This window comes from Xiphias gladius, chromosome 8 (assembly GCF_016859285.1).
Source record: "Xiphias gladius isolate SHS-SW01 ecotype Sanya breed wild chromosome 8, ASM1685928v1, whole genome shotgun sequence".
NCBI classification, from domain to species: domain Eukaryota; kingdom Metazoa; phylum Chordata; class Actinopteri; order Istiophoriformes; family Xiphiidae; genus Xiphias; species Xiphias gladius.
This window is the reverse complement of record NC_053407.1, coordinates 31,044,401-31,072,104: the sequence shown is the minus strand read 5'-3', so window position 1 is coordinate 31,072,104 and position 27,704 is coordinate 31,044,401. Positions and strand designations below refer to the sequence as shown.

Sequence of the window (27,704 nt, the reverse complement as noted above, 5' to 3'; positions counted from 1 at the left end):
TGTTAAGACGAGGCTCTGCAGCAGGGATTTCCAGATCTCCAGGTAAGAGCGGACTCAGCTGGCCTCCAGTCGCAGGCCGAGCTGACTGCTGCTGTCAGGAGCTTCGTTGATTAATTGCCTTTAATCGTAATTACTAAACTATCCAGCATCTATTTAAGGTAACAGGCCGCGCCTGTCCAGCTTGTCTCAGTTTGTGTTTTATGGCTGCATCTAATGATTATTTCCTTGATTAATTGTTTTGGTTAAAAAATGTCAGAAAACAATAAAACAAACCTCAGATCACGATATTTTAAAACATCATCATCATCATCATCATAGGTGATCATGTGCTAATCATCCTTTTAGGACTGGGACTACAGTTCCCATGATGCTAGGTGGGGAAACAGGAAGTATAATATTTCCATGGACTCAGAGAGTTAGTTTTTTGTCATTAGGTGGAACTGTCCCGTTAAAAGCTGCTGAATCAGCTGAGATCAGCCGTGGATGTACAGACAACTGTCGCTGGGTCACTGTGACAACGAAGGAAACCTAAAAACAGGAAGATTCTGAATGAAGTTCTGCAGCCTCTTTCTCCTCTGGTTTCTAAGGGGATTTCTGGAGCTTTATTCCGGAGGGACATCCGAGACAATTATGTCCTCAGGAAGCGGATGTCTGTGAGTTCAGGTCTGACTCAGTTAGGACTCTGCGAAGGAGGACCATTTTTGATGCAGATTGTGTGTCTAGGTATCTTAATGTCCTCCCTGAGCTGTGTGTCACTGCCGCTGCTGCAGCTGTCTGCAGAGGCACCTCACAGTTTGAAAACCAAGACATCTGAAGACGTCAAGGTGACACATTAGGGCAACCAACTGTCCAAAACCTAAACATATTTCATGTAAGAGCAAGAGAAGCAGTCAGTTCTTTCATTTGAGAACCTGGAACCATAAAAGTTTTGGCATTCTTGCTTGAGAAATAGTTCCAGATAGATTTTCTTTTTATTGGCCTATCAATTGATCCCCGTGGATGTAAAATAAAGCAGCTATAAAACATGCAACCTTTTCCAGTGTACAGTTTCCACGAGCATTCAGCAGCCAGGCGGATTAGTGCACAGCACCTTGCCGTTATAAAAAAGTATTGATATTTGGATTTCACCAGGATTGACTGGATTGATGTCAGTCTGCTCCTGGAGCTGATGTGGTCATTCAGAAACTAGCAACAGGAACAGGTGACTTTACCCCTTTAGAGGTAAATGACAGTTTGGTAGTTTGGTGGTGAGGGTGTGAGTAGATTAACTACAGGGTTAAGACTTTTAAAAGCCTTCCTCTTCTGAGACAACTGGATTCAGTACTTTCAGGACTTTTCAGGACCCACCTGAGCTGTGACTGTCACTTCTCTACCAAAACCTCTCAGCTGCCGGTTCGTCTTGAAAAGACATCTCATTAAAACGACTCCTGTTCATATTTTTCCTGAGCGGTTTTTCCACGGATTGAGCTGTGATTTGAGGAGGACTCTATAACCTGTGATGCTAGACGAATATTGATTTGGCATAATGGGGCCCGAGTAAAGTGAAAACATTGCCTTTAAGGAGCCTCTCCGAGCTCATCGGGGTGAAATAGAGCGAGCCCCCCGATCTGAAGCTGCTCCTCTGCAGATGGCTCGGGCGGATTAGGGCTGGCATGTTCACGCTTTTTTAAGCATCTTTCATTAAAACGCTCCGCAGCGACGGAGGCGAACACACCTCTTATTCTCCTCTGCTGGAGATGATGCTCCAGACCAGAGGCGGATGTCGAACACACTGCGAGCCTCCTGCAGGAGGAAGTAATGGCTGGGAAAAGCTCGGATGACTCTTTCATCATCGCCAAGTCGAGACCCCCAGTAGGCCTGCCCGTGAGATGACACTGCAGTGTCTTTTATCATATCAAAAAGTTATGTTAACAATTTGCATGTACAAAGTTGAATATTCAGGGAAATCTGCAGTGCAGTTCCCCCCATATTCTCCACGGTACTGACTCTTTTGTGAAGATTTTCACATGAAAGAAACGCTCATAAATTAGCTTAGCCCGCGGGCCAAGTGTCCTGAGGTTACTTAAAGACAGTGTGTTTAATAAATTGGAAAACATTCTTTTTAATAGTTATTATCCAAGTATGAAATGCAATCCTTGTTATCTGTGCTCCGGCATAATTACCACCCATGGGATTTCTCTCTTAAGTGTTGGAAATGTAGCTGTGAAGTGAAGAGACTTCACAGTGGATAATCTCCAGACGTGGTACAGGAAAGTACTGTTCATCAGGACAGGATGTGTTGTTTGTTTACACTATTACAGATCAGCCACTGAACGGAAAGATGGCGTCAAGGAGAGGAAACCGTGAAACAGTGGACAGTATGACATGAATCAAAGTAGGAGCAATCCGCTTTGAGTTAGAAATCATTAGCGTAATGGCCAAACCAGTGACTTCTGTGACCGTATGAATTTGAGATTTGAAGACTGATGTATGGGAAGAACAGTGTGTGCGTATTTTGAGACGGATTGTATTTCAAAATGAGGTTCGGTTTTATTGCTGACGAAGCTATTGATTGGTCACTGCGCTGTGACTTTCCCTCCCTTTCAGGTCACAGTATGATTTGAAATTTGGTTTTGCCGCCACCAGCGTGTCCCCGTCCTCCCCAGAAAAAAGACGGCATCAGTTGTTTCAGCAAACAAAACAACGTCTGTTTACAGCTGTGTTTCTAGTGGTCACAGTAATGATGACGGGAGCGAAGGAGGAAACACTGTGTTATACGTTGTTATAGAGATAAATGGTAAATGGCTGCATTGTATAGCACACTCATTCACTCACACACACACACACACACACACACACACACACACACACACACACACACACCAATTCCCAGCAGCTGGTCTGACCATCAGGAACAAATTGGGGTTCAGTTTCTTGCCCAAGGACATTCTGACATGTGGACAGGAGGAGCCGGGATCAAACCACCAAACCTGCAGCTCCACCTGCTGAACCAAAGCTGCCCAATCAATCGAGAGCAACAAAGTCCAAAGAGTTCAGTAACTTAACCAGGTAGTTTCCTGTCTGAACCTAAGCAAACCTTAACCATAGCGGTATCGGCTTATTGTATAACAACAGAATACGTTTTGTGTCCCTGCCCTCTGGGACGACGTAGAGAAGTGTTGTCCGATGCGACGCCCCGATCAGCAGGACCACGTCATTTGTCTGTGTCTTCAACATCCGTTTATAAATCAGTGTCCTGACGCGACAGCACTGGGGTTAAAGTTGGCTCAGGTTTAGAGAAGGATCGTGGTTTGGATTAAAATAAGGAGCCTCGCCGGTTGTTTTAACGTGACTTCAATGACTATATCAGTGTGTCCTCAAGTCCATTCAGTCACTGAAACTCTGAGGAGACTCGGTTACGTCTGAGAAACCTTCACTCTTCAGCTACGTTGAGGTTCAGGTTTTAACTTACATGTCTTTTGACCTGCCATTCACCAAACTGGTGCTTGCTGGGTGAGTTTGGCATGTCGGTTTGGCTTTACACCAAATGTGAGAGTGTGATCAACAATTTATTTATTACTCTAGTCACCTAAACCCCAAACAAAAAGACCAGCCCACATCCAAGTTGTTTTACCAGTAAGAGGATACTCATTTAGTCTCCTTTTGCGAGGGGACAGTACAACGAACTGAAGGACGAGAACTGAAGATTTATATAAACACTGCGTGAAAAGACTTTTTTGTAATGTCTCGTTCCAGAGCCCGACTCTCCATCGACGGTTGAAGACTTTCGGGACAATGGAAGAAGATTTCCAGGACTCCCCTGTCGACGAAGAGCTCCAATGCTCCAACACTGAGGGGACACAAGAAGAACGAGATCTGGATCCACCTCAAGACCAAGAACTGGTTCGAGTGTTCCAGGATCAACAAAACCAGAGCCCTGAGAGTTTCAAACAGGATGGGGGGCAACTAAATATTCACTCTAATCCCAAACAGGTTGATGTCCAAGATGAAGACAGTACAAAAGAAAATGAGTTCCAAGATGAAGTGGAGGTCAAAGATGAGAGAAACCTTCACCCAGATCAACATGAGGGCCAGATGGAGGTTCAGGGAGTGAACCACAATCCACCAGATGTCCACGATGGTCATGAGCACGGAGGTCTTGTTGCTGAGGAAGAAACAGGAGAGTCTGATCTGTCTCCAGTCAACCGGGATCTGTTAGGACCTGGGCAGATCAGGGGGCAGTGTCTGGACAGAGGTGAGAAGCAACTGTTGTACTTCAGTACAATTTTAATAATATTATAATAAACTTTATTTCAATAACACAATTCATACATACATGCAGACTGCATTACATAAAATTGATGATGAAAAAACATAAAAGAGCAAATAATCGTGACCTTTTCATTATGATTCATCTGTACATTATTCTTACCAGCTGCAACAGCTGGTTTTGTTTTCGCCTCCTGAATCTGTGTGTGTGTGTGTGTGTGTGTGTGTGTGTGTGTGTGTGTGTGTGTTTGTGTGTGTGTGTCATCATGGCAAAATCTGGTCCTGGAGACACCTACTGTAGCGGGAACTACCACAGAGGTGGCTTTGAGGACTTTGTCTGTCTGAGGACAGATGTTGTCACGTTAGCGTCGCAGCTGTTCGTGATACAGTCAGAAACGTTACAGGTGTGTAGTTGAGATCAAAAAGAGGGTGAGTTCGAAGACGGATGTGGTCCGACCCATGTCTGCTGAGTACTCATGTAATAATGTAGATACAGATGAAGAGGAAGAGGAGGAGAGAGGAGCTCGGTGCATTACGGGAAGTCCTCCATCAGTCTAGGCCTGTAGCAGCATAACAAGGGGATGGTTCAAGACCAGCCTGAGCCAGACCTGACTATAAGCTTTATCAAGAAGGAAGGTTTTAAGCCTCCTTAAGACTCTTAAACCTGGAGAGGGTCTCTGCCTCCCAGACCTAAACTGGAAGATGGTTCCACTGTAGAGGAGCCTGATAACTGAAGGCTCTGCCTCCCAGTCTACTCCTGGAGACTCTAGGAACCACAAGTAAGCCTGCGTTCTGGTAGGGCAGTGTTCTACTGGGGTAATAGGTACTATGAGCTCTTTCAGATGGGATGGTTCCTGACCATTAAGGGCTTTGTAGGTGAGGAGGAGGACTTTAAATTCTATTCTGGATTTTACAGGGAGCCAATGCAGAGAAGCAAACACGGGAGGAATGTGGTCTCTTCTCCTAGTTCCTGTCAGTACTGGCTCTGCAGCATTCTGGATCAGCTGGAGAGTATTTAGAAATTTCTTGGGACAACCAGATTATAAGGAATTACAATGATCCAGCCTGGAAATAACAAAACCATGGACTAGTTTTTCTGCCTCTTTTTGAGACCGGATGTGCCTGATTTTTACAAAGTTACGTAGGTGAAAAAAGGCAGAGTTTGGAGTTTGTCTTATGTTGGAGTTAAAGGACATTTCCTGATCAAAGAGAACTCAGAGTTTCTTAACAGTGGTGCTGGAGACCAGGGCAGAGCCATCTAGAGTAACTATATCGTTGCCACTGGGGGCTGGCTAACGACAGCAGCCAACGATTTGGTTTCCATGGTGCGGAGCCTCGCCTCCATCGCTGCAAATAAACTACAACGGTTCAGTTCACGATAGCACACTTTGAAGTGTGAAACTGCCTTTGTTGGTTAAAGCTTGAACCCGAAGGTCTCAACAGGAAGCGGTTTTTCAAGCGTGATCACACCTTTACTCTGAAAGACCTTTGCTCCTCTGTACATGTGAGTGTGGTCTGAGTTCATCAAAGCTGTGAAACTAAATGCATCACCACATGCACGTCTCACAGACCGAAGAGACAGAATGAAGGTTTGGGCCACTGCAGAGTAACTGTCTCCTGTAAATGTGCTTAGAGGAATAGTTCAGAAATTCATTGTTTAAGCAAAAACGACAAAAAGTTCACCGGTTCCTCCTTCTCAGAAGATCTAAACAAAACAAAACAAGCTGTATGAGTATGTCAAGATGAAAGGGTCGATCGGCTTTTCGACAAAACGCCCGTCCGATTAATCAATAATCAAAGCAGTCATGTTGCAGCCCTTTTGCTTTCGTTCTGAGGGTTAGATGAGATCGGTGCCTGGTTCAACTCAGCGTAAAGACTAGAAACAGGAGGAAACACACACCTACTCCTCCTAAACCCACAAACCATTTTTACATATTTGTTTCCAGTTTGTGCAGGTTAACGGACAATATGCAGCACGTTAATCAGAGAGCTGTAGCGCTACAGTTCTGACAAAGGTACAACACAAAAGCCTCTTCAGCTACAGCTCTTCTGGTCTTATAATTCTAAACAATAATAGGGGTTTTTTTAACTGATGAAGTTTCTGAGGACAGGGACGAGTCTGAGCCTGGTTTTTAGAAGCTGGATCTAAAAACGTGGCATCCTGGATATAGAATGACACGTCGTTTCATGGTATATGAGACAAGTAACAGCAGGGATTCTTGGCCTTCTCTGACGCTGTTAGAGCGTCCACGGAGGGAGGAGGTCGAGGTGGATGGATGGGGCGACAAAACACCAGACTTTAACACCAGGGGTCCTCTAAACTTAATCCAAACCACCTTGACCAGAATAATAAATAAAATGTTGATCGCACTCTCACATTTGGTGTAAAGCCACACCGACATGCCAAACTCACCCAGCAAGCACCAGTTTGGTGAATGGCAGGTCAAAAGACATGTAAGTTAAAACCTGAACCTCAACGTAGCTGAAGAGTGAAGGTTTCTCAGACGTAACCGAGTCTCCTCAGAGTTTCATGACAGAATGGACCTGAGGACACACTGATATAGTCATGTAAGTCACGTTAAAACAACCGGCGAGGCTCCTTATTTTAATCCAAACCACGATCCTTCTCTAAACCTGAGCCAACTTTAACCCCAGTGCTGTCGCGTCAGGACACTGATTTATAAACGGATGTTGAAGACACAGACAAATGACGTGGTCCTGCTGATCGGGGCGTCGCATCGGACAACACTTCTCTACGTCGTCCCAGAGGGCAGGGACACACTTTGTACTGTATAGTCATCGCTACCCTCTGGATACTTTTTCACCTCCATTACTGCCCTGAAGCAGTTTCTTTATGAAGGTTTTCCTCTTTTGTTTTGCAAATGCGGGACACAGTCCAGCCCATGGCTTCATACTCTTCCTTCGACTGACCGGTGGCGGTGTCGCGCCATAAATGCAGCAATGTTTCAGCAAAGACAGGAAGGAAGAAGACTGTTAGCAAGTAGACGCGGATGTGAACGATGCAGGTTTCAAACGTTTCAAAAATCAGCTCAGCAAACGTTTTATATGGAAGGAAATGCACCCGACAGGTTTGTTGGACCTCAAACACGCACCAGGGCCCTTCAGTGTGGAGGACCGGTCGAAAGGTGGTGCTGATAACAGACAGTAAACCTGTATGAATGTCCTGAGTTTCTGTGTTCAGTGAATGTGAAAGCAGAATATCAACACTTTCACATTTTATCATTTCTGTTCAGAAACGGCGCCCTCTAGAGTCTCTCTGGGACAATGTTCCCCCACCAGATCACTCGAAGTTTGGATTGTAAAGTCTGACCCCCCCCCATCCGTCTGTTTGCACCAAGCTTCGCCTCAGGATGAGAACCAAGCCGAGCGTCGGCTAGTTCACCGCGGAGACGCCGACGCGGACCAGGACCAGGACCTGACGACTGCAGCAGCCAATCAGGACGGAGCCGGGGAGTCAGGTGGCAGCGTCCCAGCGCCGGTAATCAGTCAGGCAGAGGAGGTGAGTGCAGAGACAGAGGAGCCTGATGGGAAGTAATATGAACATCAGCCTCTCATGTATATTCATGGGCTTCAGCTGCTCGGCTCCTCTTTAGCGCTGGCGGAGCCAAATGTCTCGTCTTCCTCAGTCCCTTTGTTTTCAGCTCTCTCAGGTAGCTCTCTCTTCTCCACATTTGCAGCCTTTGTTCTTCGTCTAAACGATGTCTCTGATCAAGTTCAAAGCCCGGCCTCCCTGACAGCTTTTCTTCATCAATCTGACGTTTTTTTTGTTTCTTCTAAACCATTTTCCGACTGATTTTCTTATTTTCATATTGCTGCGCTCAGAGTTTGTGGGTTTCGAGCTGTAATTATGCATTCGGGTCTAGTTTCCACACGTCACATCATGGACTTGAGGCTCGCTGGATGTTTTCAATAATGTATTTGTTCATTGTGAACTATTTTAAATATTCTCTTTTTCCAGAGCAGTGTGTTTTGAATGTTGAGATGAGGAATGATCTTACTGGCTTTTATCACAAACGTCCTGCTTTTTGATTCTCGACAGTTTTCTCTTTTTGCTTTTCACTAGTACGGTGTGAACAGAATCACAATAATTCACGTTCAGTTTTTAATTTTAATTATCCAGTTTCCAGCTGAACTGATTAGTCTTAATTAATCGATCATCGGTGTAAATAAAAATTGACTTGCAATGGTAATCGTTGGTCGAACAAAACAGGACATTTGAAGGCGTCACCCTGGGCTACAGTCAACTGTAACGGGCACTTTTCACCTTTTTTGGACACTAGAAAGACCAAACGATTGAGAAAGTAATTGGCAGATTAACCGATAATCAAAATGATCAATACACAACTCCAGACGAATGATCGTGTTGCTCTGTAGCTGCTGGATGTGGAAGTAAACAGCTGTCTGATGATCTGTCGGCGTTCACATCTTGTTTGTGCTGAAAACTGGTGGACGGAAACATCAGCCGGAGCAGGTTTAAAAATGCAGGTGCGGGGTTTTGACTGTTTATGGCAATAGGATTTAAGAAAAACGATTTGCATCTCAACAACTAACTCCACTGTGCGAGCCACGATCTCCAGCGGGCAAAACGGGCAACTGCCCAGGAACCAGTAACAGCTCCCCCGTCATGTGGCCCTGCTCTTGTGAAGACCTGAACTGTTTTAGTTTTTATTTAGTTTTTTATTTTATATTTGTTGTAAATTTGTTCTTTTTCAAGGTTGTATTGTTCCGTCGTAGGAGAACTGTATGGCTACAACCAAATATCATTTTTATTATCAATACGTCTGACAGTTTTTTTTAAATAATTGATCGATTGTTCAGTGAATAAAATGTCAGAAAATAGTGAAAAATAGCTCATTATTCTCCTGAAGCCCAGTCAGACATATTCAAATGTCTTGTCTTACCTGACTGATGTCAGTTGTCAATCAATCTTCACAGCTTTTGTCAATTAAACTTTCCGTGGCTCGACTAATCGTTTATTCAACTAATCATCATTTCAGCTTTAGAGTACCGGTTGGTTATCAGGGCGTTAATCTGACCGCGCCACAACGACGTTATCCCTACTTTCATGTGATGGTCCAAGATAAATGTTTTTCAGTATAGAAGAGGCACGATGGGCAATGGAGTAATATTATTACTGAACAAAAACTGCACCACCCCTGAGACAGTTTGACCACTAACTGGCTCTACATCCTTCACGAAGGAGGGTTATTACGGGACTGGTGGATCAGACTCTGTTGGTCTTGGTGATGTGGACCCAATGAGCTGGACGCCGAGGGGCCTCCTCTCCAGCAGGTTCAGCTCAGTGTGTTGAAACCTGCCTCTGAGGGTGAACACCGTATTTCTCCGAGAGATTTCCATTACCCACCCTCACGTGTACACGCTCACTGATCTGAACCGCCTCCAAATAAGTTTCCTCGGAACCTCTTTGGCACGTGGCGGAGGAGCACTTAAACCAAATTGACTTTACTGATGTGAATTATGAAGATACCGATATCATGCATAAAGTTATTTACCCCTCAGAAGAATTCAAATAAGTAATTCCCTCAGATGGTGATACGGAGGAACTAATATGAATGCAAATAGGATTAGGCTCCTGCATTAGTGTCTGATAAACAATTTACAGGCCTGAGTGTTCACTGGGGGATACGCTCTGTGCTGCATGGGGAATTGGGAGATGCCAATCCAGACAGGAACGGGAGGGGGGACGGGGGGGGTGGGTCCGTTCAGCACCTTATCGGGGTTAACCCTCCGTCTTCTGCTATTATTAGCCGTCACCGGGCTGCTGCTGTTGTAGCGTCGCATCATGTCTGCACAGCCGCGGCGAAACATGCTAAATCCAGCAGATTACTGGATAGGTCGTCGCTCCGCCATGTGCAGCGGCATTTCATACTGTTGGTGAGTGTGATACATTTGAATCCTGCAGAGGAAATTCTCCCTGAAATGAAACAACCAAACTGAGTCGTTGAGCAGACAGAAGCTTGACTCGAGGCAGAGCACGAAAGCCCGTCACCCCTGGTGAAGGATGCTCTCATCCTGTGGGCCAGGATTTGTTAGAAACTGCATCGGCCGTGTCCGTGCAGCGGGTCCGCTCGTGATCAGCTCTGTTTCCAACCGATCAATGCAGCAACACGAGTATTTCCGGGCGATGCCCCACTTCTACTGCAGGAACCAGGAGAGTCTGAAATAACTGCTCGCACTTCACGTGCATTAGATTGCACAGGTGTGGCCGCCGATACTTGTTATGGTGGCGTCTTTGTGATCACTTCCGATGTTTTGCAGTCATAGATGGATTCCTAACTGCTATTGTGGTTTACTATTATAAGGATTATTATTAAAATGCAGAATCTATTGCGGTTCATACATTTTTTTTCGATGTGTTCCCGCCTGTCGTATCCTATCTAATACGTCACAGTACTTGGTTCTATGTGCTGTAGTAGGACATTTCAAAAAGGCTGGATGATTCAAAAGAGCATTTTAAAGTCGCAGGCAGCAGTTCGACAAAGAAGACAATGGTGTGAATCGGAAAGGCGTCCCACTGGCCTGGAGCAGGGTTTAATCTTCAGATCTGCCGTTACGCACACACATTTCAGACACAAGTTTAACTATAATCCTGTTCTTTCCTTCTTCTTTGTTGGGGACACACCTTCTAAATGAGTTGACTTCATTTTCCGCCCCCCCTTCAGGCTTTCACACCGCTCACTCCTCACTGCCGAGTCCTCACGTCACGTCATGTCACTGTCCTGCCTTTGGCATTTAGGCAGCAGGGCACGTTGACGCTACACATTGTGACAGTCGGCAGCACCAATTAGAGCCCGCTCTGCGTCAGAGGCTGCGGACGAACCTCAGGAGGATCCGAAACGCATCACTGCCACGTGCGCTCTCTGTACATACGGCAGGGATCGCGTGGTTCTCAGAGCCTGCTCATTAAACACCGCGCATCAAACATGTCTGCGTCTAGGTGTTCTCTGTCCGATCCCTAGCACTGATGTGATTTGTTAATTAAAATCCCAACACACGGGGCAGGAGTTCCCAGGCACGTACATGTTAGAGCAACAACATGGGTGAAGACGTCATTTTCATTCATCTCAACATGAGGACAACTTAGTAGACAAACATAAACATGGTTAAATAAAAAAACAGCCAGCCACAAAACTACAAAACCATCACGTCTCCTCCTACAGGATGTGGACAATTATCCAGGCGAATAAAATGTCCAATATTTCAGCTCTTTACGTTTATTAACATAACACCGAAACAGGAATGGAGCTACTGTGAGTACCACCGTCCATGGAAGTGCATAGCCGGGAGGGCGGGGGTGTTGGCTTCGTAAGGAAGATCGACTCGATTGTCAGCGTTGCCAGTTTGGGCAGTTTTGTGCCATTATTGCTGTTTATGCGTAAGAAAGGTTTGTCTATATTCCAGAGGTTTAAACAGTAAAGGAGCAGCGGAGGGAGAGAGGTGAGGCAAAGACACTGCGGGAGGTGAGAGGGGCAGGTGCATGCAGGTGTTGTAGAAACAACAGGAAGTTAGTTGTTGTAGTTCAGCTGCTGATCAACACAATCATCAGCTGCGGCTGAAGGTAGGATACTTCAAAACTCTTACAGACAGATTGCCACAATCTGGGTCCTTCTCTGGACTCACAGACGTGAAACACGTGTTGATGTGACTCAGTGTGACGTCCACTTCCTGAGGATATCGTCATCTCTGATGTCCCTCCACAATAAAGCTCCAGAAAATCCCCTTAGAACCCAGAGAAACAGAGGCTGCAGAACTTCCTGTTTTTAGGTTTCCTTCGGTGTCACAGTGACCCAGTGACAGTTGTCTGAACATCCTCGGCTACGCTGAGAAAAGGAGCTGATCAGTTGTAGCCCTTAAGTCAACAGCAAAACCTTCTACTTCCTTTTTCTTTTGTCAGTCAAAACTGGCAACACTGTCGACTGGACGTGAACCATAGGCTGTATGTTCTTTATATACTGTCTATGACTTGAACGCATGAAGATGAAAGTGAGTTGTTGTTGTTTCTTTTCAGCCAAACTCCTAAGTATATTTCCCAAAAGTGTTGTTTAAATATTCTGCACACAAGGTTGCATAGTTTCACAGTGTTCTGCCTTTACACTCAAAATAATGAGAAAATCTACACGGACCTAATTTTCCTGGCAGTATCCATTTATTTCTCCATCTGGGTTTCTCCGTGTGCTTCAAACCTCGGTGACACCACTGAAGCTCACAACAAGCTGGTCTTCACCGCTGAACAAGCAAAACAGTGTAAACCTGAGGCCTCCATGTGATGATTCAGTCTGAATTAAAAGCCAGACAGGAACCTTTTTTGAAGTGCAAAGTCGTGTCGTTATTATTTGCAGTGAGAGCCATGTAGTAGTTGAAATAATTAGCTGAAATCAAGATGATAGGTGTGACGTGTTTTATCAGGCCTTTCCCTGTGTGTGTGTGTGTGTATATATATATACATATATGTGTGTCTGTGGCAGGGACAATAGCGAGTGGAGCAGCATAATTAGCTCTCCTGGGACTCCAGTCCTAAACAGTTAAAGGACACTTGCGGCTCTGTGAGATGTTAAACTGCTGCTGCTGATGTCTGTTGCCAACTGGGGCCTAATTGTACTCAACAGGCCCAGGCAGCCTGTTCGTTCTGGGAGCCGCGTGTGAAGATGAACGCCACTTTCAGGCAGGCAGACGGACATTTTGTTGAGCAGTAAACACTCTCTCATATGCTAATTCTGCAGCGCCGCAGAGCTGTGTGAGGGACGTGAGCGAGGACCGGAGTTGATAGCTGGCGGTTTGTGTCGTGTGGGGTTCAAACTGAGAGGGTTGGTGTTGTTTGTGTCGGGACTTCCTGGGGTGTCACACTTGTACGAGTCAGACAGACACGTACGGCAGGTTTGCTCATTTTCACATCAGCCTTATTTGGTAGCTTGTCAGTGTGGTGGAAACACTGCGATGTGACAGGGAACAGAATTAGACCGAATGGGTTGAGAAAACCAACTCGGGATTACTGCGCGTTTGGTGACTGGAGGCATTTGTAGGTGTGTTTCCATCCACCAGCTTTTATTCACATTTTCAATTTGCGCATAAAAAGTGGTGGATGGAAAAAGGTTTTCCCTCCATGTACAGAGGAAGAGGACAGGTGTTATGTTCACGCTCAACGGCGAGACTGTTTCTATGTTCTGTCCAAACTACTTCAGACCTAATGAAAGATGTGGTGTCCCCGAGGACTGGAACCCCCTCACTTTCAGACACTTAGACGTCTCAGCCTTCACATCTTTACTAGCACAACGCTGTCCTCTACTTCAGTGGAGATCGAGCCGGGCCCGACCGTCTGTCGGGGGCTCAAGGATGTCATGTGTTTTCTAAAACTGGAAAAGATTGAAACTGTAGGAATATCCGCACTCCTCAGTTAAAAAATGAAACAGCTGTTGTCTGAGGGGGGAAAGTTTTGGGGATAAAAAGCAAAGTGAAACAGAATAAAAAGGAATAAAACAAGTAGATGATTAACCGATTAGAAGGGTTGGTGAAATCAGCAACTATTTTTACAATTGATTCATCATTTTAGTCATTTTTCAAGCAAACATTTGCTGCTTTCAGCTTCTAAAAGGTGAAGATTTGATGCTTTTCTTTGTCAAACATGATAGTAAATTACAATTCTTGGGTTTTGGCTCTTCCTTGGAATAAAACAACTCATTTGAATGCATCGTCTTGGGCCGCGGGCATTTTTCATTTTATTTTCACACAGTTGTCAGATTATGTGATCATGAAAATGATGATTAGTTGCAGCCCTAACGTACACATTTGTTGCCCATGTGTTTTCCAGTCTCGACCAGCACCAGCTGCACCAGTTGGGCCACCAGCGAGTCCGGTAGAACCATCGGAGCCTCCGAGGCCAGAGAGACCAGCGGATCTGGGGATCCCTGCGGCTGTAAACATGTCCACAAATCCCAGGCTGAGCTCCAGCAGTGACGCAGGAGACATGACCTGCTCCGACCTCCTGTCCCTCAGGAGCGACTCCTTATCTCTGGCCAGCGAGCCGACCATCTCCAGGAGGGTGAGTGGGAGACGAGTCCACCCTGTTTTCTACCGGCTCTGGTGACCTTCAATGTAGTCCAGCTCATTTCTGGACACATGTTGTGGTGCGGGTTAAGAACTTCTGGGACAAACATTATTCATTGAATATTCTAATGACTATAGATCAGTTTTTGGACAAAAAACAGCAGTTGTTTCATATGTGATGTTTGGTATTTTGATCACGAATATCCGCCATTCACAATGATCTCATGTTCTTAGAAGGACAACACGTTACAGTAATGAAAACATTAAGTTCTGGTTGACATCAGTCTGTTTTGTTTCAAAGTCTGACACTGTGGGCCCCCTCAGACAAAACAAGACTAACTGCACCAGTCCAAGTGAACCCAGCATGAGGTACCATTCAACATTTCTGATAGTTTAGCTCCCGTAGCTTCAGACCGCAGGGCTCCTCCGTTCAGACAGAACGCACACAAAGCGCACAGCGTCCATGGAAAGACACAATCAGACCAGACTAAGACGCGAAGACGTGTCTGCACAAGTCCACAATGTTTCAAGCTGAGCAAAAACCTGCGAGTATCCCGGGCTTTTCTGAATCCGCCTCGTAAAACGGAGCGAGACTGGAGGGAAGAGTTTCTGCTGATCCCAGATCAGACAGAGGCTGAGCCGGACACAAAACACACACACACGCACTCGCTCGGAGTGTGTGTTTCTAGCTAGCTTACAGCTAACGGTTGTAGACGACAGCTGTTTGAATAAACACAAACTACAATGGCTACCGTCCTGATGTTTTTACAACAGCTGCACACACCTGTCCCTTTCGCCTCACACCCTCCGTGCTCCCTTGGGAGGCGCGCCTCACTTTGAAAACCTGCCGTTTAAGTAACTGGAACATGCTTTAGTCTGGAGGCATTTTTACTTTAAAAACAAAAATGGTTCTGACACAGGGCGTGTCAGACAGATGTTTGACAGGTACAGAGTCGCCCTCGCACACTGACTGTGGGATGTGACGTCCAGCCTGTTTAAAACTACACCCGGCGCAACCACGGACGTCCAGCGTGTCACGTTAAGACGAGAGCATCGGACAGACCGTCCTGTCCTCTCCACCCAACCTCCTGCTCACCAGAGAAAAATATTTTGAACCATCCGAGAAAAGCTGTCAGGAATCAGTGAAGCTTCTCTAAAAAAGACAAAAAGAAAAAAACAACCCCCATCTTGTCAAGATGAACCTTCTGACCCGAACAACAGCGAAACCCCCCTCTTAACAAAACATTCATGTTCCTCCGCAGAGCTATCCAGTTTCATCACCCGCCAAGAAGGGTCTCCTCGCGGAGGGGTCACCCGAGGGAATATGGAGCCCGCGGAATGAGTGCCGAGGCCGTGGCGTAATCATAATTCCCTTGACCTCAGGTGACCCCCGTGAGCTTTGACAACGGGGGCCACGCTACAGAACGGGCAGCTCCTTTCAAAGCGCCGCTTGCTCCAAAATGGCTTTTTCATTTCTCAAACAATCATACGGCAGCGGCGGTGAATGAGGGAGCCGATTACATAAGGCAGGGGCTCCCGGGGTGAGATAAGTGCTTTTTCTCCAAAAAGCCGGAGACTAAGTACACATACCAGCAAAGTCGTTATCTTTCTCGCCTCTCATTAAATCCCGCCTCTGACTCAAAGCCCGATTCCAATGCCTCCATTGACAAAACACGATTGTTGGAAAATCTCAATTAATATGTTAATGTGCGATTTTTCATTACTTACATTACCAGAAGGTCCCGTAACGCCAAAGCTCATCTGAGGTTTTGTTCTTTCTGTGCTGTTGTTGATGCATTCAGCCTTCGAAAGTGAACAGTTTCGTTGCGGTTCAAGAATAAATGATCGAACTTTATTCGTACAGCACCTGTCACACAGGTAAGTGCAATTCAAGGTGCCTTGCAGGTCACCGATAAGCTGATAATAAGACAGTACCAATGCGAAGAGTGAAGCCGTTTGAGACTAATGCACCTGAGTGATGTAATAATGTAACAATAAAACCATTAAAATAGGTAAAAATAGATTTAAGAAAGAGCAATATTAAACAGAAAGAAGAGCGACGGAGGGAATAAGATCATCTTTAAACACAAATACATGATAAAGGAATAATGACCAAACAAAGGACAGCGTCCCTGTAAAAATGTTGAGAAAAGTCAAAGAGACAAGGCAGCCGGCGGCAAAGCGTTCCCGAGGCTACACGACTCCAGCGCAGCTTAGTTGCGTAGCCGCTGTTTGCGTTACCTTTACCAAGTCACCGACCATTTCCTGGCTAGAATACATGGAAGAGCTGTTGTCGTGAGTTGTTTCAAGTTTCCATCTCCCCATGCGCCACACATCACTAATTGCAGCAGCCACATCCAGCGGGTCAGGGGTTCAGAGTTGAAACCGGCGGCTGAAATGCGTCACAAAGAGAGCGTGTGGGGAGAAATCAGTCAGGAGTCATTTCTGTACAAACCCTTTGAGTCATTTTTTCAGGCTAAATGGCGGCGGCATTGAAAAATAGGCAGTTTTGTCTTTTAGATACGAGGACGTGCTCACACGATGAAAACAGGGAATTTGAAGAACTCGGTGTCAGTTCTGACGAGGTTGACTTGCGGACTCCTCTGGGGAAACTTTAACCTGGATACATTTCCACCCACGGCAAAACGGGAGGAATCCAAATTCTTCACGTTTTCCCGAGCAGATCCGGGGAGTCAGGGCACACACACACACACACACACACACACACACACACACACACACGGATTTAACAGGTAACATTAAGTGTGTAAGTGTGTGTTATAATATCCGTTTCTCCCTCTGCAAGATTCAACATAATGACATAAGAAATAAAACTGAAAGCGGAGTTTCAGCCTCATCACCTTTAACTACACCCGTGCACTGGATTGGGATGAAGGAGTCAGGGGTCCTCTTAAGTAATACAGCTTAGTCATGCGTCGGTGAAGCGGACTTCATCGCAGTCTCTAATACGTTTCTATCCATCTCACTGGGCTGTTTAGGAGCCTCTCCTTTCCAGACAGACTCAGCCAGTCATGACTGCGGGGCTGAGCTTTGATTTGAGAAGTGTAATTAAAGGGGAATTCCTGCCCTCATGGGTTTCTGCCTCATTGTCATAATAAATCATTTATGACTGGAGGTGCTCTCCATGTAAATGCCTCAGTTCACTGAGAGACCAAAGACACTTAGCTGATACATCATCTCAAACAACAGGACATAAAGCCGTAGATTAATACACTAAATATTAGTAGTATTCTTATTACTGTGGGAGCAGTACTAGGAGAAATTTCCAACACTATTTTATTTTGCTTTGCATTTATTACTGATATCGCTATATAACGATACTTTATTCATACTTTTAATATGCTAATTCCACATGATATGTCATGACGCTCGATTCCATGTCTATCGTATATGTGTGTGTGTGTGTGTGTGTGTGTGTGTGTGTGTGTGTGTGTATTTGATAGTATTGCAGTATTGTCTAGATGGAGCCCATAGTGTGCAGCAGTAGTGGCAGCGGTTTTATCACATCGTCCTGCGTCCCCACAACCCCGTCCCCTACGAACGACATTAGAAACGACTGAACTGTTTCCCAGGGACTTTGTGGTGTTGACCAGGGCCTCTAGCTGGATTATGCTCGGGCGGTGTCTTTTTTGGAGCGAAGGAAGCGACGCGCCACGAACCGGAGTTCCTATGGAGGTGGTGGGGGTGGATGTTTGGACGTCCAAAGCTTCAGACCAGAGACCAGGTTCGCATCCCGAGTCCCGTCTGTGGTTCAGGCAACAACAGCTCTTTGGTTCAGGAAAGATGGCGGTGCTGGTTCAATGTAAAGAAACAGCTTGGTGTCTGAAGTCGCTGGGAACTTTTTTCCGCATTAAACCAGACCGGGATCTTTCCCGAACCTGAACCAGGTGCTGGGAGAGTCTAAACAGAACCGTAAACCAGTTTAAAGACTCTGGAGTCGCTACAGGTGGACGTTGCGCTGCAGGATCAGACGTTTTGGCGGAAAACAAATGAAATTCATGTTGTCTGTGAACGTTTTACTGACACATTTCCTCATCGCGTCAACGGAAAAAACCCGTAACTGAGCTGACCATAGCTGTCGCGAATCAGTTGTATATGATTGTAATTTTGTAGGAGACGGGGTCTCATCATTTATTTCCCACAATTCACCTGTGGCGAACCGCTAAGTTCAGTTCAAATGAATAACCGGAAGTCTCCACCGTATTTCACACGAGGCATCATGGGACAAGGAACAGGGCGGATAGTGAGTGTATGTAACGTACCGCACGTGTGCACACTTCCCTTCTATGGTCTAAAGTATTGTAATGTATATATTGTAGTGGTGTAAACAAATAGAAATTCTAATTCAGGTGCATGTGTTCTGACCGGATCTGATGAACATCCTCACACAAATTACCGGCAGTTACAACTCAGTCCAGACTAAACGCGCAGACGTGGTCTTGTCTCGCTCAGGATCAGAAGACCTCAGGTGATGTGAAGTTACAGCACCGGAGGTGTACTTTCCTTTGAGTTCGATATTCAGACATCCTCAGGGCTTTTCATCGGCACTGGCCGATGTCCCACAGCGGTCATTGTTACCTCAGCCACCTGAGGACTCCACAGGAGCTGAGCTGACATTAGGGACTGTCCCAAAAGTGCACTGTGAGGGGCCGAGAGGCTTCGCTTTCTCTTTCTCTCTCTCTTTTCATATTCAGACTGTGTTTCACCGCCACTTGCGAAACATCCTTTTCTAAAAATGATGGAATATGACCCAATACAGATCAGCATTTTTCCTCTAACCTCTCGTGCCATTTCCCCAGGGCCCAGTTACAGTCGCACAGCTTTTATTTGGACTCGTTTCAGGCCCTTTTTTCTTGCTTTTGAGGCGTTGGGTTCAAACAGAAATGATGTTTCAATATGTGATTCATTCGGGTGCATGGTTAAAATATTTTGGTGGCAGCTGAACGTACAGATGTACTGTATGTACGAGGAGAATAAATGGCTACATTACAGTCGGCTGCATTCATGCGGATGAAGCAGCAGCTTTTTTAATGTTTTCCCTCTAATCTCTTAGATTTCTTGTTTTATTTTTATTCTGTTGATTCAAATGTCTTCGTTCTCAACCTGTTTCTGTTCCGCTTTAATGCAAATGTCCTCCGAGGTCAGTCTTTTCTTTACTTTTCTTTTCTTTTGATATCCTCTACTTTAATCTTCACAGATGCCTTTTTCTCTCATTAATGTTGCTAATAACTTCAGTCAGAACAGCTGAGAGCAGGATGACAGATAAGACGACTCATCGCATCGATTGGATGATCAAGCGTCTTAAATGGGTCCTGATAAAACAAATACTTTGGGAACCTGAGATTATTTGGTCCATTAGAGCACTTTGTCTTTTTATTCCAAAAGGAAGTTACAAGGATTTTTGTTTTTATTCCTTTTGATCTCGTCTCTTCGTTTTGTTACGTGAAATGGACAAAAGTGATTGAGACAAAAAGAAACGACAAAAGACTTTAGAGTTTTAACACGTTATTTCACCCAGAAATGAAAATGTCAGCAGACGCAGTTCATTCACCGTTGTCTTCTGTCTTCTGTAACGATTCGTCTCCTCCTTCCTCTGACCGGCCCCCGACCCCCGCCGCCCCAGGCCCACCTCTCCCTCTATCCTCTCCATTCTCGGCGAACCGGTCGCCCACTCTGCAGGATTTTACTGCTCACCAGTTTGACAGAGCGGCTTGTAAACACCACCAATTAGGACGGGCAATTGGCACACAAAAGGGCCGCTCCCGAATGGTGATGAGAGGTGGAAGGTTTTCCTCCTGCCTCTGTGGCTGTCGGAGGATCCGGGGGTGGGGGGGCGGGGGCGGGGCTGCACCGGCTGTGTTTTGACAGGATGAATAGACGGAGGAGTGGAATTGGCTGGGAAAGGCTTTTGTTATGCTAACGGACGGATATTTTGTTCCAGGAGCCCATTCATGTCTCCTCGACACAGAAAGAGTTGATTTTATTATCTTGTTGCCTTCTCCCAGAGCCGGAGCTGTGAAAGGCTTCAGGACGGAGAGGTGGAGGGTGAGGATGAGGGGACGGGGGGGACGGGGGGGACGGAGAGGTCGCCCTGAGTGGGAGAGATCCAGGTTTCACTGTGTTGTGGGTAGTTCTCTTCTCCTGAGACGATGACCCGCTAACGTGTCAGATAACGTGTAGACATTTTATCGAACAAGTCAAAGAACAGAAAAGTGAACAATTTCACCCGAGTTTGTTCACAACGCGAAGTCTTTCCGACGGGTGCGTAGGATCGGAAACTTGTGACCGAGGAGAAACCCAAGAATCCCTCCACCGCTGGTGACGGCAGAGACGTGCTGGGATCAGGTTTCCCCGCTGCAGTTATTGTGGACAAACTGATCAGAGTAGAGAGTTATCACCAAAGTCATGACACCTTCCTGAAATACGACTGTTGGAGCTAAAATATGATAAAAACCACTTTACACTGTGGACACTTTGAATTTAATCAAACCTACAAAGTGAAAATTCAACAAAGTAACAACACGAGAAACACCAGAACCTCTAAAACCACCAGAACCTCCAGAAACTCTAAAACCACCAGAAACTCTAAAACCACCAGAACCTCTAAAACCACCAGAACCTCCAGAAACTCTAAAACCACCAGAACCTCCAGAAACTCTAAAACCACCAGAACCTCCAGAAACTCTAAAACCACCAGAACCTCCAGAAACTCTAAAACCACCAGAACCTCCAGAAACTCTAAAACCACCAGAAACACCAGAACATCTAAAACCACCAGAACCTCCAGAAACTCTAAAACCACCAGAAACTCTAAAACCACCAGAACCTCTAAAACCACCAGAACCTCCAGAAACTCTAAAACCACCAGAAACTCTAAAACCACCAGAAACTCTAAAAACACCAGAACCTCTAAAACCACCAGAACCTCTAAAACCACCAGAAACTCTAAAACCACCAGAACCTCCAGAAACTCTAAAACCACCAGAAACTCTAAAACCACCAGAACCTCCAGAAACTCTAAAACACCAGAACCTCTAAAACCACCAGAACCTCCAGAAACTCTAAATCCACCAGAACCTCTAAAACCACCATCTATGCCGAACCTCAACCAAAGAGCTGTTGTTGTCTAAACCACAGACGGGACTCTGGATGTGGACCTGGCCTCTGGTCTGACAGTCCTGAACTTTGTCCAACCTCCATCCATCTAAATGTAGCTTCATTCATTGATTAAAAAGTGTCTGAACAAGCTCCAACCAGAGATGATGTTTCTTAGAAAACATGTTTGTACAGAAACATAGTTTGCAGGAGACGGGTGGACAAGGAGGGTGATGTTAGTCTGTACAGGTTCTCGGTCTTCAGAGGATGAATCCTGCTGACTGTGCTGATCCCCTGACTTTTCCTCTAGCGCCCTCATCAGGGCAGGTTTTTCAGTTTTTTCGGCTACTGATCAGATACCTGCAGAGCCAATGACGTTCCCGTCAGCCTCGGCCGGATACTGTGTTTACAGCCGATGAGCTAATGTTAGCATCCTGTGCATCCTGCAGCACGTGTTATCATTTCAAACACTAACCTGCAAAATACACAACGCCGCTTTTGTTTTCCATGTTAATTCTGCAACGAGTCACAGTCATTTAGCGAAACACCTCAGAGAGAGTGTTCTGTTAGATTTCTAATGAGGGAGAAGAGGAGCAGCCTCCTCCTCCTCCTCTCTCCCGGGAGTCTTGTTCCCTCCAACAAACCAACCGCTCTGTCCGTTTCACGCAGTCGGTGAACGTCCATCATAACGCCAGGAGTTTCCACCGCTGAGTCTTCCTGCTGTGCTGGGAGGAGAGGAGGAGGCAGAGCGGCATCAAGCAGTGTTTTACCCGTTACTACCCATAATTCTCACCACAGAGCACAATACCTGCAGTTTGTGTGTCAGGATGTTTGAAGTAAAGTCAACGGAGAACCCATAAAATTCAAAGTTGTCCTCATAGTATTAGAGCTGCAACAGAACTTCTACCTACATGAAGAAATGGGATGTTTGCCAGCACATTTAAAAATGAGGCTGAAGGCCCAGGGTGTCCGTGGCAGATTGTCACACTGCCCCCATTTATTTGGTTATTTATCAGACACGTCATCACATCCCCAAAGGCCTGAAAACAAAAGCTCACTTGTTCCCTCAGTATTCGGCGTTAAACTGACTCCACAACACACAGAGCTGCAGCGTTCACTGACCTCCTCCTGCTCCAGCAACACGTCTGGTATAAACCAGACGGATGGACACGTCTGAGGCCAGATGCATGAAACTCTGCATATTCACGATTAAAACTGACAGAAATGCGCAGACGCGCAGATTTCCGAAGCTGTGTGTGCGAACAGGAGCCTCACTTCGCCTCCCACAGTTCGACAGAACCGTCACCTGTCAGTGGGAAGAAAGGCACAGAAGAAGAACGAGCGCGGCTTCACGATTGTGCTGCACGAGCGAGGTTCTCGGACAGAACGGCTCCGTTGCACAGGGCCGTGGCTCTTTAAAGCCCCCGTACCGCCGATTCATCACCTGTACCTGTCAACCGTCATCACGTGACATCTGATTGGTCGTCAGAAAGACGACCAATGGTTCGTTGGTGGCGCTCGAACTGAAACGGATCATCGACAGGGAAATAACGGCTCAAATGAACCCTCAACTTCATCACTCGTGAATAATTATTTGAAATTAACTTCATAAAATCACCTTCGACGGACATTTTACACAACGCTGTGTAGACCGAAGTCATCATAACACAACCGGTGAAGATCTCCATTAGACTGTGTGCGCGCTGGTCTGAGGTCTGTGTGAGGTGGGCGCGTTCTCCCTGCATGTTCTTCTTAAATGGCGTATTGCCTGGTTTGTGTGTGGCTGCAGGATGATCTGACTTTCAGTCAGTCACAGTCAGCTGCCTCTTGAGAACTGGATCTGTCGTTGATTTGTCCATGAACCATAATGTCCCGGTTCCAGTTCAGACTTCCGTTCCCAGGCCCCTCCGTGGCATCCGCCAGCACACATGCAGTCTGTGTGGGTTAAATACAGCGTCCGTCATACGGTAAACATAACGTAGACGGACGTAAACGTGCTGTAACAACATCGCAGCAGCATTTTATTTGACCAGATGGAATTATTTTTTCCCCACAAATTCCTCGATGACCCAGGTTACAGCACCTTCCTCCTCCTCGCCACAATAAGAGGCGTCAGGAGGAAACGGGAGGCCTGTTTTGGCAGTTTCTCAAAATTCATTCCTCGCTGGAGCCTCCAAATGTGTAGATCGCCGTGCTTTTCTTTTCTACCGTTGAGAGAAATCGCACAAAGAAGTAACGGAGAAGTGAAGACGGCTGTAAACGAAGGCCTCAGTGAGACAATGAGTGAGAAGGGAAACATGAAAGAGGTTTATTCATGTATTCGCTGGAGAGAATGAAAGAATAAATCAGACAATCCAACGGTGCTCATTAACACGTTTAGAGGAGACCTCTCCAATCTGCCACACTGACAATCGACAGTAAATAAAGATGTCAGGTTGAGAGATGAAAGCAGCCTCATCCACTCCAAGTCTTCTGAAGTGTGTTTTAGTGAGCCTTTGAGAGTTGCAGCAGTCTTTTTAGGGATTGAATGGATTCATTAGATTTTACCCCTTAACACTCCTTCAGGGAGGTTCGCTCTCAGTCTGCAGGAATCTTATATAATGACTCGCACTGCTAACAATTACACAACAACCAAATTATCCCCCAAGATAATTATTAATTCATGTCCCGAGTCCTCCAGTGTACACCTACTGCACGGTTCAGTCTACGCAGGAGAAAAGACTTACTCCAGGTGGCATTCCATGGTAATTTCAATAATCAATTCAATTGGATTTCGGGAGCAGGCGGCGAACTGTGCATGTAGAGAAGCGTAAAACCGAGCGCTCGGACCAAAAATCAGCTGGGAAGTGGTGATGTATCGAGAATAAAGCTGCCGAGTCCAAATGTTTTGAGGAAAAAAGTCGCAGTACTTTGAAAATAACGTTTTTGAGAAAAAATGAAAGCTGAAATATTTCAAGGAAGAAAGGAGATAAAATTAGCAACATATTGAATAAGTACATATTACTTTTAGGAAAAAAGTAATATGGAAACATAGTAGCTCAAAACTGTACAGTACTCGAGTAAATGCGCTTGGTTCAAAGGTATGAAAATGTGTGTTTTTATAAACCGTGCAAATTTTCCAATCTGCAGTTTTTCCACCACGTTTTCGGTTTAGTTTAGAACAAACCGAGTCTGAGCCGCTGCGGTTTGAAACCTAATTGTGAGCGTTGCTGTGTTGTTGTTTTGCAGAGTGAGGAGGACGATACCGGGAGTGTGACCGCCTCCTCTGTCATGGTGAGTTCGGAGGAACAGGAACTGGTTCATTGCGTGTGTGTGTTTTGATGTGTTGGCGTGAACACTTGCCGTCCTGCAGTGTTTGTGTATTTTCTGAACAGCGGAGAGCCGTCAGCATCCACACAAACTGGACTGAGACTGCGCCCCCCCGCCCGCCCCGCCCCGTTCCCATGGCGATATCCCATCATCACCGCCGTCCTCCTTCCTGACAGGACGCGGCGTCGGCTGCTTATTGGCTGTGACGGCCTCCCACTGCTCTCTGACTGGAACCAGCAGGGAAACTGGTTTTGGCTGGAGCCGAACCAGAAAATACAAGTTTTTGTTTTAAAGAGACAACCGAGGCTACAACTAAGCATTATTTTCATTAGCGATCAGTAGGCTAATTATTTTCTCAACAGATGAATCGTTTTGTCTGCACAGATAATAGTAAATGACAGTTGCTAATGCTTTTACAGGTTTACTTAAGTCCAGTCTTGAATGCAGCATGTTTACTTGTAAAAGAGTATTTCCAGTGCTTCCTCCACACTGGTTCTTAGAGCAAATACGGGATGTCGACGTTCTTTCAGGAAAACACGAAGCAGATTCATATTTTTGAACCACCGAGCTCCAGCAGTAAGGTTGAAGTTTCAACAGTGTTGTTTTCTGAGTCGCTGTTCACACTGTTCCCGGCCTCCATCAGCTCTCCGTCAGCTCTCCGTCAGCTCTGCGTCAGCTCTGTGTGTGTTGTCGGCTGAAGGACAGTCTCCCTCTGTGTCTGGTTGAGGCTGTGTAATTAACATGGAGGTATCAGGTAAACAGTGCCGACGGCCCGGCAGGCCTCTGATTAAAGGCCTGGGTGGTGCTTCGCAGCGCCCTGCTGGCCAATAAACACCACTAATGGCATCAGGACCCCCGCCCTGCAGCACGGCGGCCCCCGCCACGGCTAGAGGACAATGAGGACACCGCTTTATGGTGGAAAATACCAACACATGATGTAACACTGGTGGGAATATTAAAGGAAGGAGAATCTATTTTTGAGTATCAGTCGCTCACTGCCTGCAGGCTCGAAGTGCAGCCGTAGTCAGCTGCCTGGATTCACAGCAGCTGCAGCAGATTTCCAGTTCTGGTGCGACACGGTCCACTTCTCTGTCGTTGACCCGCATACTCAGTTCGTCCCAAGGCCTCTTCGAGGCGCAGAGGCTCCGTCCAGAGAGCAAGAGACCGTTATTTGGGACATCCCGAGCACACGGATCAACAGCAGAGAGGCGTAACAGGGGCCATGCAAGCTGCAGTTTGCAACGCGAACTCATTTTTCATGCTAATTTTGATACCTCACGCTAATAAAAACAACACCACACCTGCGCATTGCGAGAATATTGACGGTTATACGTGGAGCGGGATTCCGGCACCGTTTGCGAGATGCGCGGTGCTCAGATGCCGCTCGGGTGAAACGAGGCCCTGGTACCAGGATTCATCCAAACCCGTCAACCTCAGCTTTCACCGCTGTGCAGTATGATGTCACCCAGCGAGGCGCCGCGACGGCCAATCATACATGGGCAAAAAAGCAATTCTGGTAGATGACGTTTTAACATGAACAGCGCATTTCTGCCGTTTGCCGAAACCAGCTGTTATACTGCAACTGATCCGAGTTGTAAAATCCTGTCTCATAGGATTATGAACCTCTACTAGTGTTTTGGCGTCTGATAAACCTTCAAGCTCCTGGATCTTTTCTCATACTGGACCTGCTGGATTCTATTTCATTGTGTCACGTGTACCTGAAGCAACATAAAAAACCCTGATGCAGCTCCCTGCGTCCTTCAGTAAACCAGGGGATACCTGACTCACATAGACCGATGTCAGGAGACGAGGACTAAGGCGTCTGTGGTCCGGAAGAAAAAAAAAGTTTGGTTAGGAACGTTTGGGTTGGCCTCAGGGAAGCTCTGGCAGACAGTCAGAAGACTCAGGGAACTAATGCGTGGAGTTTCCCAGGCTCCCTCAGCAGTGGAGGAGATACACAAGCACTACGACCGGGTCGTGTGCGACAGTGTGACTGTGCCTCCGGGTTCAGTAAGGTGCTGCTCTGGTTTCAGTCAGTTTCAGCATCTGAAACTGACTGAACCTAAAGCTGCACTAAAGCTTTTTAGCTAAGAAGCTTTAGTGCTATAAATGAAACGATACCTGGTGGACCCCCCCTTCCTCACCCCCTTCTCCCCCCTCTGCCCCCAGTCTCTGTTCCACAGGGTGCAGCTGGATCCTCTGGAGAAGGACTGGTTGAGGAGCTCAGCTCTGGGGAACGTGGCCGCCCAGCGCCAGCTGCTCGCTCAGGAGCCGGGCCTGGTGTTGAAGAAGGTAGAGTTGTAGTTCTTAAGATCATTTAAATCAGCCTCCAAGTTAAAACACTGCTACTTGCGTATGACGACTGTATCCACATAAAAAAGACTTGTTTTTTGTTGCAACTTATAACATAGGAGGAGTTACCTCCGTATTTAAACTCTACTGCTTCGGTCCTTACATCCACGAACTGGACGGCTGTCGGCCAATCGGAGAGGAGAAATTATGTGTATCCACGGTGCGAATGGCGGAATCGCAGAATCACACTGAATGAAGCTTCTTCATTTCCCACCTTTCACTGATAGATCTCTTCCTCTTCTTCCTCTTGTCTGCCCTCACCAGGATTTCATCACCGTAAGTGTCTCACGGTAGCTGAGTAGAGTAGAGCGGTAGAGCTGGACTTGATAAAACCAGGTCACAGTCATCTTTCAGGTCACTTTCATTCAGAAAGCCCCAAATCACAAATTTGCCTCAAAGGGTTTTACAGTCTGCACAGCATAAGGACGACCTCCATCCGTAGACCCTCTGTGTACGGAGCTAAGACGTTTTGGTCGTTTACCTGTCGGATATTACTAATAATGAATGACTGTAGCTCTCCATCTAAAGGTGGCCCTTAATTGTACGTAGAAATAGAGATAAATCTCTGTTGTCCTGTTTATCTGCCAACGGCTCGG

At 46.2% G+C, this 27,704-nt stretch overlaps 1 protein-coding gene across 1 annotated transcript; it reads left to right on the top strand.

Moving 5' to 3' along the window:
- The first annotated feature begins 1,758 nt into the window (after positions 1-1,758).
- On the top strand, positions 1,759-14,371 carry LOC120793095. Its single transcript, XM_040132783.1, has 4 exons — positions 1,759-1,851; positions 3,736-4,234; positions 7,608-7,768; positions 14,096-14,371. Exons 1-4 carry the CDS (start codon positions 1,798-1,800, stop codon positions 14,369-14,371), a joined length of 990 nt encoding a protein of 329 aa, XP_039988717.1. The 5' UTR covers positions 1,759-1,797.
- Positions 14,372-27,704: the final 13,333 nt, after the last annotated feature.